The sequence below is a fragment of the Oncorhynchus nerka genome, linkage group LG28 (assembly GCF_034236695.1).
Source record: "Oncorhynchus nerka isolate Pitt River linkage group LG28, Oner_Uvic_2.0, whole genome shotgun sequence".
Classification (NCBI taxonomy): Eukaryota; Metazoa; Chordata; class Actinopteri; order Salmoniformes; family Salmonidae; genus Oncorhynchus; species Oncorhynchus nerka.
In genome coordinates this window covers 50,556,982-50,571,969 of record NC_088423.1, presented here as the reverse complement: position 1 = coordinate 50,571,969, position 14,988 = coordinate 50,556,982, and the positions used below count along the sequence as shown (strand labels likewise).

General features: G+C 45.0%; 1 protein-coding gene across 1 annotated transcript in view; it reads left to right on the top strand.

Moving 5' to 3' along the window:
* LOC115112720 (brorin) overlaps positions 1-14,988 on the top strand; it is a 49,768-nt gene that overhangs the window by 12,658 nt on the left and 22,122 nt on the right. Inside the window, exons 2-3 of the mRNA XM_029639743.2 lie at positions 9,130-9,887; positions 12,379-12,508. Coding sequence (XP_029495603.1) covers positions 9,210-9,887; positions 12,379-12,508 — 808 coding nt within the window. The 5' untranslated portion in view covers positions 9,130-9,209. The remainder of the gene's footprint in view (positions 1-9,129; positions 9,888-12,378; positions 12,509-14,988) is intronic.

Genomic DNA, 14,988 nt, shown 5'->3' with positions numbered 1-14,988 from the left:
CCTCGACGGGAGAGGACCCTGGGCTAAACCAGGGGAGTGTAGCCGCCCAAAGGTGCAGCAGGAGAAGAGGCAACAGGAGCAGCCCAAAAAGGAGCACAGTATGGAATATACTTCTTGAGAGGAGATAGACCGGTGGGCGGTCGACCCAGGGAATGTGCCGGAGCCCGCCTGGGATTCGATGGAACAGTGCGCGGAAGGTTATCGGAGAATGGAGTTGGCGAAAGCTGAGAGGCGCAGATATGAGGAGGCAGCACGGTGACGCGGACGTAAGCCTGAGAATCGGCCCCAAAAATTTCTTGGGGGGGGCTCAGGGAGAGTGAGTCAGGAGTCAGACCTGAGCCAACTCTCCCTGTTTATCGTGAGGAGCCAAGGAGGAGACCAAAACCAGAGCCGGTGTTGGAGGTGAGCGAAACAGAGACTGTGAAGGAGTTAATGGGGAAATTGGAGGAGAGAGAAATGAGGGAGTTGCTGTGTTGGTGCTTTTGCATGGAATTCGACCGACGGAACGTGTCGGGGATTTGATGGCACCTGGGTTAGCGCTCCATACTCGTCCTGAGGTGCGTGTTAGTCGGCTGGTGAAGTTGGTGCCAGCCTCACGCACCAGGCCTCCTGTGCACATCCCTAGCCTTACACGTCCTGTGCCAACACTGCTCTCAAGATCTCCAGTACGCCTTCACGGTCTAGCCCATCTTGTGCCACCTCCACACTCTAGTCCTCCGGTAGCAGCTCCCCGCACCAGGCTTCCTGTGCGTGTCCTCGATCCAGTACCACCAGTTCCAGCACCACGCACCAGGCCTTCAGTGCGCCTCGACTGTTTAGTGCAGCCAGAGCCTGTCTCCTCTCCTGCGCTGCCGGAGCCTCCCGCCTGTTTAGCGCAGCCAGAGCCTGTCTCCTCTCCTGCGCTGCCGGAGCCTCCCGCCTGTTCAGCGCAGCCAGAGCCTGTCTCCTCTCCTGCGCTGCCGGAGTCTCCCGCCTGTTTAGCGCTGTCAGAGCCTGTCTCCTCTCCTGCGCTGCCGGAGCCTCCCGTCTCCAGTCTGCCTCTCCTGCGCGCCGGAGTCTCCCGCCTGTTTAGCTGTCGGAGCCTTTCTCTTCTCCAGCGCTGCGGAGTCTCCAGTCTGCCCAGCGCCGCCAGTGCTCCCAGTCTGCCCAGCGCCGCCAGTCTGCCCAGCGCCGCCAGTGCCCAGCGCAGTCTGCCCAGCGCCGCCAGTGCTCCCAGTCTGCCCAGCGCGCCCAGCGCCGCCAGTCTGCCCAGCGCCGTCAGTCTGCCCAGCGTCGCCAGTGCTCCCAGTCTGCCCAGCGCCGCCAGTCTGCCCAGCGCCGCCAGTCTGCCCAGCGCCGCCAGTCTGCCCAGCGCCGCCAGTCTGCCAGACTCTTCCAGATCTGCCAGTCAACCAGACTCTTCCAGATCTGCCAGTCAGCCAGACTCTTCCAGATCTGCCAGTCAGCCAGACTCTTCCAGATCTGCCAGTCAGCCAGACTCTTCCAGATCTGCCAGTCAGCCAGACTCTTCCAGATCTGCCAGTCAGCCAGACTCTTCCAGATCTGCCAGTCAGCCAGGATCTGCTGAGACCACCAGCCAGCCAGGATCTGGTAGATCTATCTACCTGCCTGAGCTTCCTCTCACTCCTGAGCTTCCTCTCACTCCCGAGCTTCCTCTCACTCCCGAGCTTTCTCTCACTCCCGAGCTTTCTCTCATCTCACTCCCGAGCTTTCTCTCACTCCCGAGCTTTCTCTCACTCCCGAGCTTTCTCTCACTCCCGAGCTTTCTACTCCCGAGCTTTCTCTCACTCCCGAGCTTTCTCTCACTCCCGAGCTGCCTCAGTCCCGAACTGTCCTTCAGTCCCGATCTGCTCCTCAGTCCAGTGGGGTTCTGGGTGAGGACTACTAGGCCATGGTCGGCGGCGAGGGTGGACTATCCAGGGACGCGAGGAGAGGGGACTAAGACATTTATTGAGTGGGGTCCACGTCCCGCGCCGGAACCGCCACCATGGACAGACGCCCACCCGGACCCTCCCTATTTGTTTTGAGGTGCGTTCAGGAGTCCGCACCTTAGGGGGGGGGGTTCTGTCACGCCCTGGTCTAAGTATTTTGTGTTTTTCTTCATGTATTGGGTCAGGCCAGGGTGTGGCATGGAGTTTTTGTATTGTGGTGTGTTTTGTCTGGGGGTTTTGGTGTGTATGTTAGTGGGATTGTAGCTTAGTAGGGTGTTCTAGGAAAGTCTATGGCTGTCTGGAGTGGTTCTCAATCAGAGGCAGGTGGTTATCGTTGTCTCTGATTGGGAACCATATTTAGGCAGCCATATTCTTTGGTTGTATTGTGGGTGATTGTCCTTAGTGTCCTCGCTGTTAGTTTGCACCAGTTTAGGCTGTTTCGGTTTTCTCATTACGTTTATTGTTTTTTGTAGATATTGTATTTAGATTCGTGTTACGTTTGTTTATTAAAACATGGATCGTAATCTACACGCTGCAGTTTGGTCCGACTCTCCTTCACCATTAGAAAACCGTTACATTAGTACAGGTGGCCGCCTATGTCTTCCGTCTGTCTTCTGTAAACAAGCAATATAACATGGCGATATGGCCGTGTGGGAACACTCACCCTATAAAGGTGTGTAGTATTTTAGCCTTTTGTTTTTGGAAAATTATTTCTCGCTGATATGAAAGATAAGTTCCATATGTTTCCAAAACCGTACTGCAAACGATACGTTTTAACGATCAGAACGAGTGTCGGGGATCTTAACAAAACTCCTGGCCAGAAGATAATATCGTCCATAGGCGCGGAAACAGTTTGCGTCTACGAATGGGTTAATATAGGACAGAGAAAATTACCCAATGAAATTACGGTAAGCAGCCAATTACATTATATCAAAGTACTGCTGTACAAAAAATAAACAGACAAGCCCTTGTAGAATAGATCATTGTGTAATATGATGAGAAGTAGGGAGAGATCAATCTTCAGTCAGTCTTCAATCAGGTTAGATCTTGACCACTTAGCTGGCCACACGGGGACTGACTCTTCCCATCTATCGATGTGGAGCTCCTCTTGATGAGCAGCTTGCCATAAGTCCCTCCCACCTGGCCCATGGTCCAGGATTGACACACACACACAGCCAATCACATCCTTGATGAAGTAGTGCACATCAGGACTGAGGGGTATCTGGCCCTAGCTCTGGAATTTCTCATTTCACCAGCAGGTACAAGGGGTAGTAAGCTTCTCTGGGTCAGCATGTGTTTCAAGATGCGTGAGAATCTTTCTGAACCGGCAGCACATCTGATCTCCTCTGCTCCCACGTCAAACATGATGTTCGTAGAGGTCAGGCCAAAGGTCACGCCCTCAATGAGCAGGGGTCAGGCACTAGTGTCACGCGCTCAGCATCATGCTTGCTGAGGTCCGGCAGGGTGAAAGGGGGTTGTGGGTAAATTAAGCGATGGAGGACATATCTCTGGGAGGGAACAAATGCCAACCGACATCCAACTCCTTGTGTGTCCTCTACAATTGCTTCCCATACATCTGGAGAAGATGGCATCAAGCGTCTCAGTCACCTGAGATTTCTTTATCTGCTCATGCAAAGTCGCCAAGCAGTATGCAGACGCCGGGGCGGTCCCTGACGATGACGTTAATGAAGTCCACCAGGAGGTGAAAAGTTAGGCTGTCAGAGGGGTTTAGGGACCAACATCAGCTGCTCTGATACACCATTTCCTGTTTGATGGGATTTGAGTAGAACAGAAGAGGGACTCCCTCATAGAGTTTAGATGCCACCAACTCCCTAATACAGTTTTAAAGAATAAGACTATAATATAACATATGTCACAATTTCAATGTCTCAATGAGTGCTATTGAACCTGGCAGTCTCACACTCTTCAATACCTTAGCTCAATTAAATGCGGCTGAAATATTGCTCTGTTCAGTCAGATATGCACTGTATCATTTTTAGAATCCTTTGCACTCCAGTATCTCTACTTGCACCTTCATCTTCTGCACATCTATCACTCCATTGTTTAATTGTTATATTGTAATTATTTAGCCACTATGGCCTATTTATTGCCTTACCTCCCTTGTCCTACCTCATTTGCACACACTGTATACATACTTTTCCCCCTATTGTGTTATTGACTGCATGTCTGTTTATTCCATGTGTAACTCTGTGTTGTTGCTTGTGTCGCTTTGCTTCATCTTGGCCAGGTCGCAGTTGTAAATGAGAACATGATCTCAACTAGCCTACCTGGTTAAATAAATAATAATTTGAGATGTAAAGACAGCCTTGACCTTAAACAGAATGAATTAAAACTATGTCAACAGGAATGACTTAGCCTTCTCTCTTTAACAATGAAGACAAAACACGTTTATTCATTCTGACCGCAGTAGAGCAATAACGGCCATACACCTTTAAAAGTCACCGGAAACATTGATAGTCTTCTGTCCGCCAGAGAGGAACCATTCATTCGGTGCTGATAAAAACCACCACGCTTGTTCTGTGCTATACAGAAATAGCTAATAACCACTGTTTGATAACCATTGGGATTTTTTTTCCACATACGCAATTTCCTTTCACATGCACTAACAGATAAAAGGCAATAAGAAAAAAAGAATATGAGCAAAACAAAGATGAACATGCAACTGACTAGGGCCACTAGAACCAAGGAGATTATGGTTAGCCTGAGGGCCATCCAGAGGCAAGTAGGAGGGGAAGAGGACAGCTAGCAGCAGTAGCAGTGTGGGACTGTGAGAGCCAGGCACTAGCAGCTGTTAAAGGTAGTGAGGTTATGGAGAACGGAGCCAAATTAAGTACTTTTACGAATGAACTATTGGCTCCGTCTGCTGCGGCACTATCTGCTGTTTGAATGAATGATTATGGGCCTGCTGCTGCTCAGTCAGACTGCTCTATCAAATCAGACTTAATTATAACATAATAACACACAGAAATACGAGCCTTTGGTCATTAATATGATTGAATCCGGAAACTATCATTTCGCAAACAAAACGTTTATTATTTCAGTGAAATACGGAACCGTTCGGTATTTTATCTAACTGGTGGCATCCCTAAGTCTAAATATTCTTGTTACATTCTTGTTACATTGCACAACCTTCAATCTGTTCTACTCAAATCCCGTCAAACAGGAAATGGACATTCCTGATGTATCAGAGCAGCTGATGGCCTGTGGTCCCTAAACCCCTCTGACAGCCTAACCTTTCACCTCCTGGTGGACTTCATTAACGTCATCGTCAGGGACCGCCCCGACGTCTGCATACTGCTTGGCGACTTTGCATGAGCAGATAAAGAAATCTCAGGTGACTGAGACGAGACGTTTGATGCCATCTTCTCCAGATGTGTGGGAAGCATTGTATGTCATAATTACGTAAAATTCTGGCAAATTAGTTCGCAATGAGCCAGGCAGCCCAAACTGTTGCATATACTCTGACTCTGCGTGCAATGAACGCAAGAGAAATTACAATTTCACCTGGTTAATATTGCCTGCTAAACTGGATTAGTAGTTATAACTAGTGGTTATGATTGATTGTTTTTTATAAGATAAGTTTAATGCTATCTAGCAATTTACCTTGGCTTCTACTGCATTCGCGTAACAGGCAGGCTACTCGTGGAGTGCAATGGTTAGAGCTTTGGACAAGTTAACTGTGCCTTTGCAAGATTTGAACCCCTGAGCTGACAAGGTGACAATCTGTCGTTCTGCCCCTGAACAAGGCAGTTAACCCACAGTTCCTAGGCCGTCATTGTAGATAAGAATGTGTTCTTAACTGACTTGCCTAGTTAAATAAAGGTATTAAAAAATATATATATATTTTTTATAATCGGAAATCGGCCCCCAAAAATGCTGATTTCCGATTGTTATGAAAACTTGAAATCGGCCCTAATTAATTGGCCATTCTGATTAATCGGTCGTCCTCTAGTCTATATAAGGTCCCACAGCTGACAGCGCATGTCAGAGCAAAAACCAGGCAATGAGGATGAAGGAATTGTCTGTATATCTCGGAGACAGGGTTGTGTCGCAGCACAGATCTGGGGAAGGGTACCAAAACATTTCTGCAAACCTGGCACCATCCCTACGGTGAAGCATGGTGGCGGCAGTATAATTTTTCAGGGACAGGGACTGGGAGACTAGTGAGGATCGAGGCAAAGATAAATGGAGCAAAGTACAGAGATCCTTGATGAAAACCTCAGACTGGGACGAAGCTTCACATTCCAACAGGACGACGACCCTAAGCACACAGCAACGACGATGCCGGAGTGGCTTCGGGACAAGTCTCTGAATGTCCTTGAGTGGCCCAGCCAGAGTCCGGACTTGAACAAGATCGAACATCTCTGGAGAGACCTGAAAATAGCTTGAGAGGATCTGCAGAGAAGAATGGGAGAAACTCCCCAAATACAGGTGTGCAAAGCTGGTAGCGTCATACCAATGAAGAATAGATGCTGTAATCGCTGCCAAAGGTGTTTCAACAAAGTACAGGGTAAAGAGTCTGAATAATTACGTAAATGTGATACTTCAGTTTTTTTTATATGGGTTATTGGTATAGATTAAGGGGGGAAAAAACAGTTTGATCAATTTTAGAATAAGGCTCTAACGTAACAAAATGTGGAAAAAGTCAAGGGGTCTGAATACTTGCTGAAGGCACTGCATTGTGACGTAACTGCATCCCCAGGCTGGAAGTCTGAGGCTGTGGTGTTCGAGACTACACATGAAGAGACTTTCAACCTATGTTTAGAGTTGTCTAGAATTGAGCTTGACCACAGCCCTTATCTCTATCTCTTATCTCCTGCTGTTTTCAACTTTCTAGAGACAGCAGGTAGAGATACTCTGATACTCTCTAGGTTTCTTCCTAGGTTCTGGCCTTCCTAGGGAGTTTTTCTTAGCCACCGTGCTTCTACACCTGCATTGCTTGCTGTTTGGGGTTTTAGGCTGGGTTTCTGTACAGCACTTTGTGACATCAGCTGATGTAAGAAGGGCTTTATTAATACATTTGATTGATTGATCTCAATATACACTTCCCTGAGGTGCCAGGACATGATTTTACGTGTCAGGCGCATCCATTTATTAAAATGTAGTATTCCCTAAGAAATACTATGTTTTTATTCTTACTGATAACATACGTTTTTCATTCCCTTTATATTAACCTACTGCATTTTGTAACAAGGCTGACTTGCTCAGGGAAAGCTTAAAGTATTTATTTACCTTTCTGTTCTTTCTTGAGAATCCTAATTCGGAAACAGCAGTTGTACTCTACTCTATTGAAAACGAATTCATTGCCAGCGGAGTTGACATATTAATAAATACTGAATGGTTTATTCTTAAATGAGTCCAGACACTCATCTACAGCTAATTGTCAGGTCAAAGTCAATACAGCTAAAATCTCACCTTTTTACACAAAGATACAAATATTGATCCCACTGCAAGTGTTTTAGTAGAGAGAGAAAAAAAATGGACTCAACATACTACTCTTAAGAACATGATTGAAAGTCGAAACAAAACACAGTAAGGCATTCAAACTCAAACCATTAACATGTCAAGTTAGTTGGGTAATCAAATCATTTGATTAGTAATGAAACGAAAAAAGAAACTCATCAACCTAATGCATTCATTGTCGTATGTCCTGCTTATACCTAAGACCAACTTAGTGCCATTGCGGTTAGTGTCCACCCTGAGATTGGAAGGTTGGGAGTTCGATCCCCGGCCGAGTCATACTATCAGAGAGCGACTCTCTGCTTTTGCTGGTCTGTGACTCTGCCCCCGGTCAGAGGGGAATAAGGCCTCACAAAAGGTACACACAGGGAAACTTTATTTACACACACACACACACGCACGCACACGCACGCACGCACGCACAGTGAGATTAATTATCTATACATACCAAAGACTGTAAAAATGGGACCAGATGTGGACCCATAGGTTAAACCCTGTCTCACGCTACAGAAACTGGAGATAGGCTCTTGCTCCTACAGCATGAGCCATTCTGGCTCGCAGAAGCCAAGCCTTGTTGCAAGGCTACGACTTAACTAGGATGTTGGTGCCATGATAATATCATAGCCAATGTCATATATAGTCATGACAGTTTGTCTGTTTATGACAGCATGTTTGTCATAAAACAACCATTGTTTGATTACTGAATTCAATAGATTTCATTGTAACAAAAAAAGGGGGGCATTATTTGACCAATATAAATAGTGAAACAAATATTGATTCCCTTAACATTAGTGGTCTTAAACTCCTGGCCTGCATGCCACATCAGATCCGTAAGCTGCAGTTTGGTGGCCCCAGGCCTGGTGTGTGAGACCACTGCACATGTACAAAACCAGAGCCATAGATTTAGAACATATACAGTAATGGAACACTTAATTTTATTGTTATTTTTTTCAAATCATTTTTTGGGGTTGCATACACATATTTAGCAGAGGTTATCGCAGGTGCAGCGAAATGCTTATGTTTCTAGTTCCCACAATGCAGTAATGCCGAACAAACACCAAACAATGCACAACAAGTCCCCCAAAAATGTAAAGAAATAAATGAAGAAATATACACTTTTTATGCTGTTCAGTGATCTAAGTTGGTCTAGAAATGTCCTCTAGCTACAGTAAATTCATTCTTCCTGAAAAGAATCATGATCTCTTTTCTAATCAATTTCTCCCTGTATAGTAGTCTGATTTTATTTGAACCGGAATCCATTGATTATATTTCCTTTGTTCCGGGTGGGGAGTGAGATTCAGGTTCGTTTTTGGCAATTTATCTCCACAGTCTGTCCCTGCTGGGAGCATTTGATGCAAGGAAGTTAGTGTAAGAAAGCCTATTGATTTCCTGACACCGGCAATATGAATGCACTTCGTTCTGACAGCCCAAGTCGCTGAGGTTTTCTTTAGGTCATGTGAGGTGTTTCTTTGATAGGATCCGGTATTGCAATGAAAAAGCAGAACCCTTATTGGGGCTAACATGAAGACAATTAGTCAGATATTTTTATGCTGTATAGCCAACTCCTATGGTCATTGTCTTGGTCATTGTTTGGTCATGATAACGACAAGAGAAGTTTGCTATAAAGCACAGAATTTGGACCAGGCTAAGAGACAATATCAATGTCTAGACTACATACGGTCAAATACTTAATTCCAGTTTCATTCTCTTTTTCCAGATGGACTGGCTCACACCTGAGATATGAAGTGTGTTATGTGAAGCCAAGGTGTCATCCCACCTTCCAGGTGGTGGGGAGAGATGGTGCACTCTGTTGCCATGACAGTGGAAGTCCTCTTTGTTATGTTGTTTCTGACCAGTACTCAGTGTAATCCCCTGGCAGACTTGTCAGTGAGCAGGGAACGCTTGGAGCGTGTCCTGACCCAGGCCAGAGAGGACAAACAGGACAAGCAGCAGGCCTCAGTGGGGGCGCTCAGCTATAGCACCCAGCAGCAGCTGGAGGAGATCAGCTTCATGGGCCTGGAGACCCACAGAGGGGCCAGCAACAGAACCTCTGTCAACAGATCCAGGCCAAACTCCAGCATCCAGAAACTTGCTGGATCCAAGGGTGGGAAGGCATCACAAGAGTTGTGGGAAGAGCAAGAGGAGGGCCTGAGCCGAGTAGACGAGGGTCCCACGAGTGAAACAAATCTTTCTCTTGACGCTATCGATGAGTACGCATATCCAGATTACAGGGGGAAGGGCTGCATGGACGAAAGTGGCTTTGTGTTTGCCATTGGGGAGAAGTTTACCCCGGGGCCCTCCACATGCCCTTGCCTCTGCACGGACGAGGGACCCCTGTGTGCCAAACCTGAATGTCCAAAAGTTCACCCTCGCTGCATCCGGGTGGACACCAGCCAGTGCTGTCCAGAGTGCAAGGAGAAGAAGAACTACTGTGAGTTCAGGGGAAAGGTCTACACAACGCTACAAGAGTTTAAGGTGAGTCTGGAAATTATATCTTTAAAGGTTGACAGGGTGTTATTCTCTAGGAAGCAAACATAAGAAAATGAGCCAAAACAGGAATGGATTACCTGAACGTGTACAACAAGAAACGCTAGTGTTTGTTATCCGTTTCAAAACGTTTTCTACATGAATACAACCCAGGTGATGATGACATCCTTAGGCAACCTCTTTCATAGTGCTATTTAATTGAAATGTTTTCTTGTGACAGTTTTCTTATGACAGTCTGGGTTTCAAGAGATCAACCTCTGAATTGAAAAGAAACTCCAGCACACTAGTGATCTAGTAGCTGATTAAACGCAACTCCACGATTTACGATGGAGTTGAGCGGCGACTTGTGTGGGAAGACTGGAGCTCTGACGTCACATAAAATGAATTACCCACTACCAGTGGTTGAAAAACGACCTAAATATCATACTTGAGTAAAAGTAAAGATACTTTAATAGAAAATGACTCAAGTAAAAGTGAAAGTCATCCAGTAAACTGTCTTAACAGTATTTGGTTTTAAATATACTAGTATCAAAAGTATCAAAAGTAAATGTAATTGCTCAAATATACTTAAGTATCAAGTAAAAGTATAAATCATTTAAAATTCCTTATATTAAGCAAACCAGACGGCACTATTTTCTTGTTATTTTTTTATTTACGGATAGCCAGGGGGGGGGGACACTCCAACACTCAGACAACATTTACAAATGAAGCACGTGTGTTCAGTGAGTCCGCCAGATCAGAGGCATGTTCCCTTGACGAGGGATGTTCCCTTGCTTAGTGTACGAATTGGACCATATTTCTTTCCTGCTAAGCATTCAAAATGTAATAATTCATTTTGGGTGTCAGGGAAAATGTATGAAGTAAAAAATACATTATTTTCATCAGGAATGTAGTGAAGTAAAAGTTAAAGCTGTCAAAAATATAAATAGGAAAGTAGAGTACAGATAACCCAAAAACGACTATAAAGTATTTTTACACAAGTACTTTACACCTCTGCACACAACATTGTTCTGGGTAGTTGCGAGCTATTCTTTGGATGCTAAAATGACGTCGGAGCTCCAGTCCCCACTAGTCGCTGCTCAACTCCATTGTAAATCATGGAGTTGAATTTAGTCGGCTGGCAATCTAGATGTTCCACAGTTTTAGTGGAACTTGTTACCAACGTTTCGGGCTCCGTAGACATTCCATGTGGGGAAACTGTTGATAGATTGCCAGTGTATCGTGAATACTATGCCAAAATACCTTTCAGTGTAGCAAGCAAACAAGCAGCGAAGCACATTTTATGATGGCAAAAGTCAGCATTTATTTTATTCACACAAAGTTTGAACATTCCTTGGGGCTGCTAAATTCAATGGTATGTTTAAGCTTAAGAGTAATTGTGTTAATATTCTTATCTTGATATATGATATATTCTAGTCTTGGTGGAGTTATCTATTTTAAGCCAAGCCCAGGAGACCTCAAAAGGGCTTATTCTTTTATTTATTTTAGAAGTTCCATCCACAACGATTCCATCAGCCTTCTGTTCTATTTTTGATGAAAGAAAGGTATTATATGTGACTGTTTAAGGCATCCCTTTGTGCTAGCACTGGAGGGTCACACCAGGAGGTTAGATCTAATATGGGACTTATTTCCGTTAATGCAGAGTGATACAAGCAGCTCTGTATTGAGAGGCACAGCTTGTAGCTCTCCTGGGAGAAGTCTGTGCAGAGAGAGAGAGAGAGAGATCAGAAAGAGAGAAAGGAAAGAGAGAGAGAGAGACCCACTTCCACTAAAGTAAATGTCTCCTATCCTCTGTGGATGCCTGCCTAGAGGTTTAGAAACAAAGCAACAGGCAGAGCCTTGTGGTCGATTGCTGTGTTCTGCGGCGGTACTGTTTAGTGGGGTCTCTCTCTTGCCGTTTCTCACATTGGAGTGCTGGTCAGAAGCTCGAGCCGCTCTGCAATCGTCTTGATCCATGCTGTTAGGATTAACCTATGTTCTCTGATTTAAAAGGAAATGCTCACATGGCCACGAGTGGCTTCAGACTAAAGCCTAGCATCTCCAGTCAAGGGGGGTGACTTGGTTGAAGGCATATTGTCGACACAAGTTGCATCATACGGTCATGGGCCCTGTTTTCCCCAATACTTTCAGACTTGGAAAGCTCCATTAATCAAACTGTTCTCTCTAGTTCACAAAGCAAGACATTTGCAGCTTATATCTCCTGTTTCCAACTGAGCACACAATCAGCACATTGATTTCCCTATTCTCGGTTGATTGTGCACTGAAGTTCATTTCTCAACTCATGTCTCCTTCAAATGAAGTATGTATTTCCAATAAAGTGCCGTAAGATGGGACCTCCCTGTGTTCTAAGCTCTGTGGCTGAATGTTTGATGTTCAATGTCCCTATATTGGCTAGTGGACCAGACAGGCGAGTGAGTGAGTAGTTGCATGAGAGAGAGAGAGAGATATTTTTAAACAGTCTTTTTCCCTCTGCCCCCAGGTGTCTCCGTGTGAGAAGTGTCGCTGTGAGGGGAGTGGAGAGGTGTTGTGCACTGTGTCAGCTTGCCCCCAGACAGAGTGTGTGGACCCAGTGTATGAGCCTGATCAGTGCTGCCCCATCTGTAAGACCGGTGAGAGATCCTGCTTGTCTCAACATTTTTGGTACCTTAATACGGAACACACGGCATTTAATTTACCATTTTGATTTGACTGTATGTCTTTGAGAAATCATACATGATTGGCCTGACAAATTATTGCCAATAGTTGGTTGCAGTGCTAGATTTATTCATATGATTGTGTGCATGTGATAATGAATGACTCTTTATTAGCCAGCCCTGTTTGTTTCCAACGCGAACAGATATTCTAGGTTCGGTGCCACAATATGCTGGTGTGAATAAAAGGCGAAATCAGGGTTTGAGCATCCTGGGTTAGTGTGTGAGAGCTCTCTGATTTGAAAGAATTACACTGTCTTATAAGAGCGCTTCTTTGGCTCACTGTGGACTATCTGAAGTTGTTTCAGATGATTTTAGACAGCATGTCCTAGATTGTGTCCCCTTATTTTTCTTGGCGTGACTCTAATGCAACATGGCAATGTCAGCAACGTAGCTTCCTTCAGCAGAAAGAATGATGGCTGGCGAGACTCATCTCAGGCGTGGCCTCTTAAAGTGATGCTGTTTATCACAAACAAGGGAAATGCTATCAACATTACATTAAATACAGTGCATTTGGAAAGTATTCCGACCCCTTGACCTCTTCCCTGTATTGTTACGTTACAGCCATATTCTAAAATGTATTAAATATTTTTTTTTATCCTCATCAGTCTACACACAATACCCCATAATGACAAAGAGAATTGGTTTTCAGACATTTTTACAAATGTATGAAATATTTCAGTACCATGGCTATGAGACTTGAAATTGAGCTCAAGTACATCCGGTTTCCAAAGATCATCATTGAGATGTTTCTACAACTTGATTGGTGTCCACCTTTGGTCAATTCAATTGATTGGACATGATTTGCAGCGGCAGACACCTGTCTATATAAGGTCCCACAGTTGACAGTGCATGTCATAGAAAATACCAAGCCATGAGGTTGAAAGAATTGTCCGTAGAGCTCCGAAACAGGATTGTGTCGAGGCAGAGATCTGCGGAAGGGTACCAAAAAATGTCTGCAGCATTGAAGGTCCCCAGGAACACATTGGCCTCCATCATTCTTAAATGGAAGATGTTTGGATCCACCAAGACTCTTCCTAGAGCTGGCCGCACAGCCAAACAGCAATCGGGAGAGAAGGGCCTTGGTCAGGGAGGTGGCCAACAACCCAATGGTCACTCTGACAGAGCTCCAGTGTTCCTCTGTGGAGGTGGGAGAACCTTCCAGAAGGACAACCATCTCTGCAGCACTCCACCAATCAGGCTTTTAGTGTAGAGTGGCCAGGCAGAAGCCACTCCTCAGTAAAAGCACATGACAGCTGGCTTGGAGTTTGCCAGAAGGCACCTAAAGCACTCTCAGACCATGAGAAACAAGATTTTCTGGTCTGATGAAACCAAGATTAGACTCTTTGGTCTGAATGCCAAGTGTCACATTTGGAGGATGTCTGGCATCATCCCTACGGTGAAGCATGGTGGTGACAGCATCATGCTGTGGGGATGTTTTTCAGCGGCAGGGACTGGGAGACTAGTCAGGATCGAGGCAAAGATGAATGGAGCAAAATACAGAGATCCTTGATGAAAATCTGCTCCAGAACAGTCAGGACCTCAGACTTGGGTGAAGGTTCACCTTCCAACAGGACAATGACCCTAAGCACACAGCCAAGACACAGAAAGGTCGCAAGGAAAGTCTCTGAATGTCCTTGAGTGGCCCAGCCAGAGCCTGGACTTGAACACAAACAAACATTTCTGGAGAGATCTGAAAATAGCTGTGCAGCAACACTCCACATCCAACCTGATAGAGCTTGAGAGGATCTGCTTGAGAGGATCAGCAGAGAAGAATGGGAGAAACTCCCCAAATACAGATGTGCCAAGCTTGTAGCATCATACCCAAGAAGAATCGAGGCTGTAATCATTGCCAAAGGTGCTTCAACAAAGTACTGAGTAAAGGGTCTGACTACTTATGTAAATATTATATTTCTGTTTATTTTATATGAGGTCACTATGAACCTTATCAACTTCACCTGACCTTTGTCAACTACATTTGAGAAATACAATATTTTAATATTTTTTATATATTTCTAAGTACTGTATTGTTTTTGTTTTAAATTGCAATTTTTGCAATAGATATTTTTGCATACATGTGCATTTGTTCTCTTCAGCAGTAATACTGTCTCTCTATGGATGTTATGGGGGTACTATAGTTACTGCAAGTTCCCTGGTGCAGAGATTTAGACAGTAATCAATGTTTGCCCCAAAGTCAGGATTTAAATGTTTGCCCCAAAGTCAGGAGTTATTTAAGAGGCACAAGGACTAGCAGAACTATGACATACTGAATGTAGTGTCCATGTATATTCAAAGATCGTAACAAATTCATGTGCTCATTCAGGCAATAAGAGCTTTGTGGTTTCATGCTTTTAAGACAAATCAAGGCCAGTGTCAGGCCCTCTATTACCATAAGATTA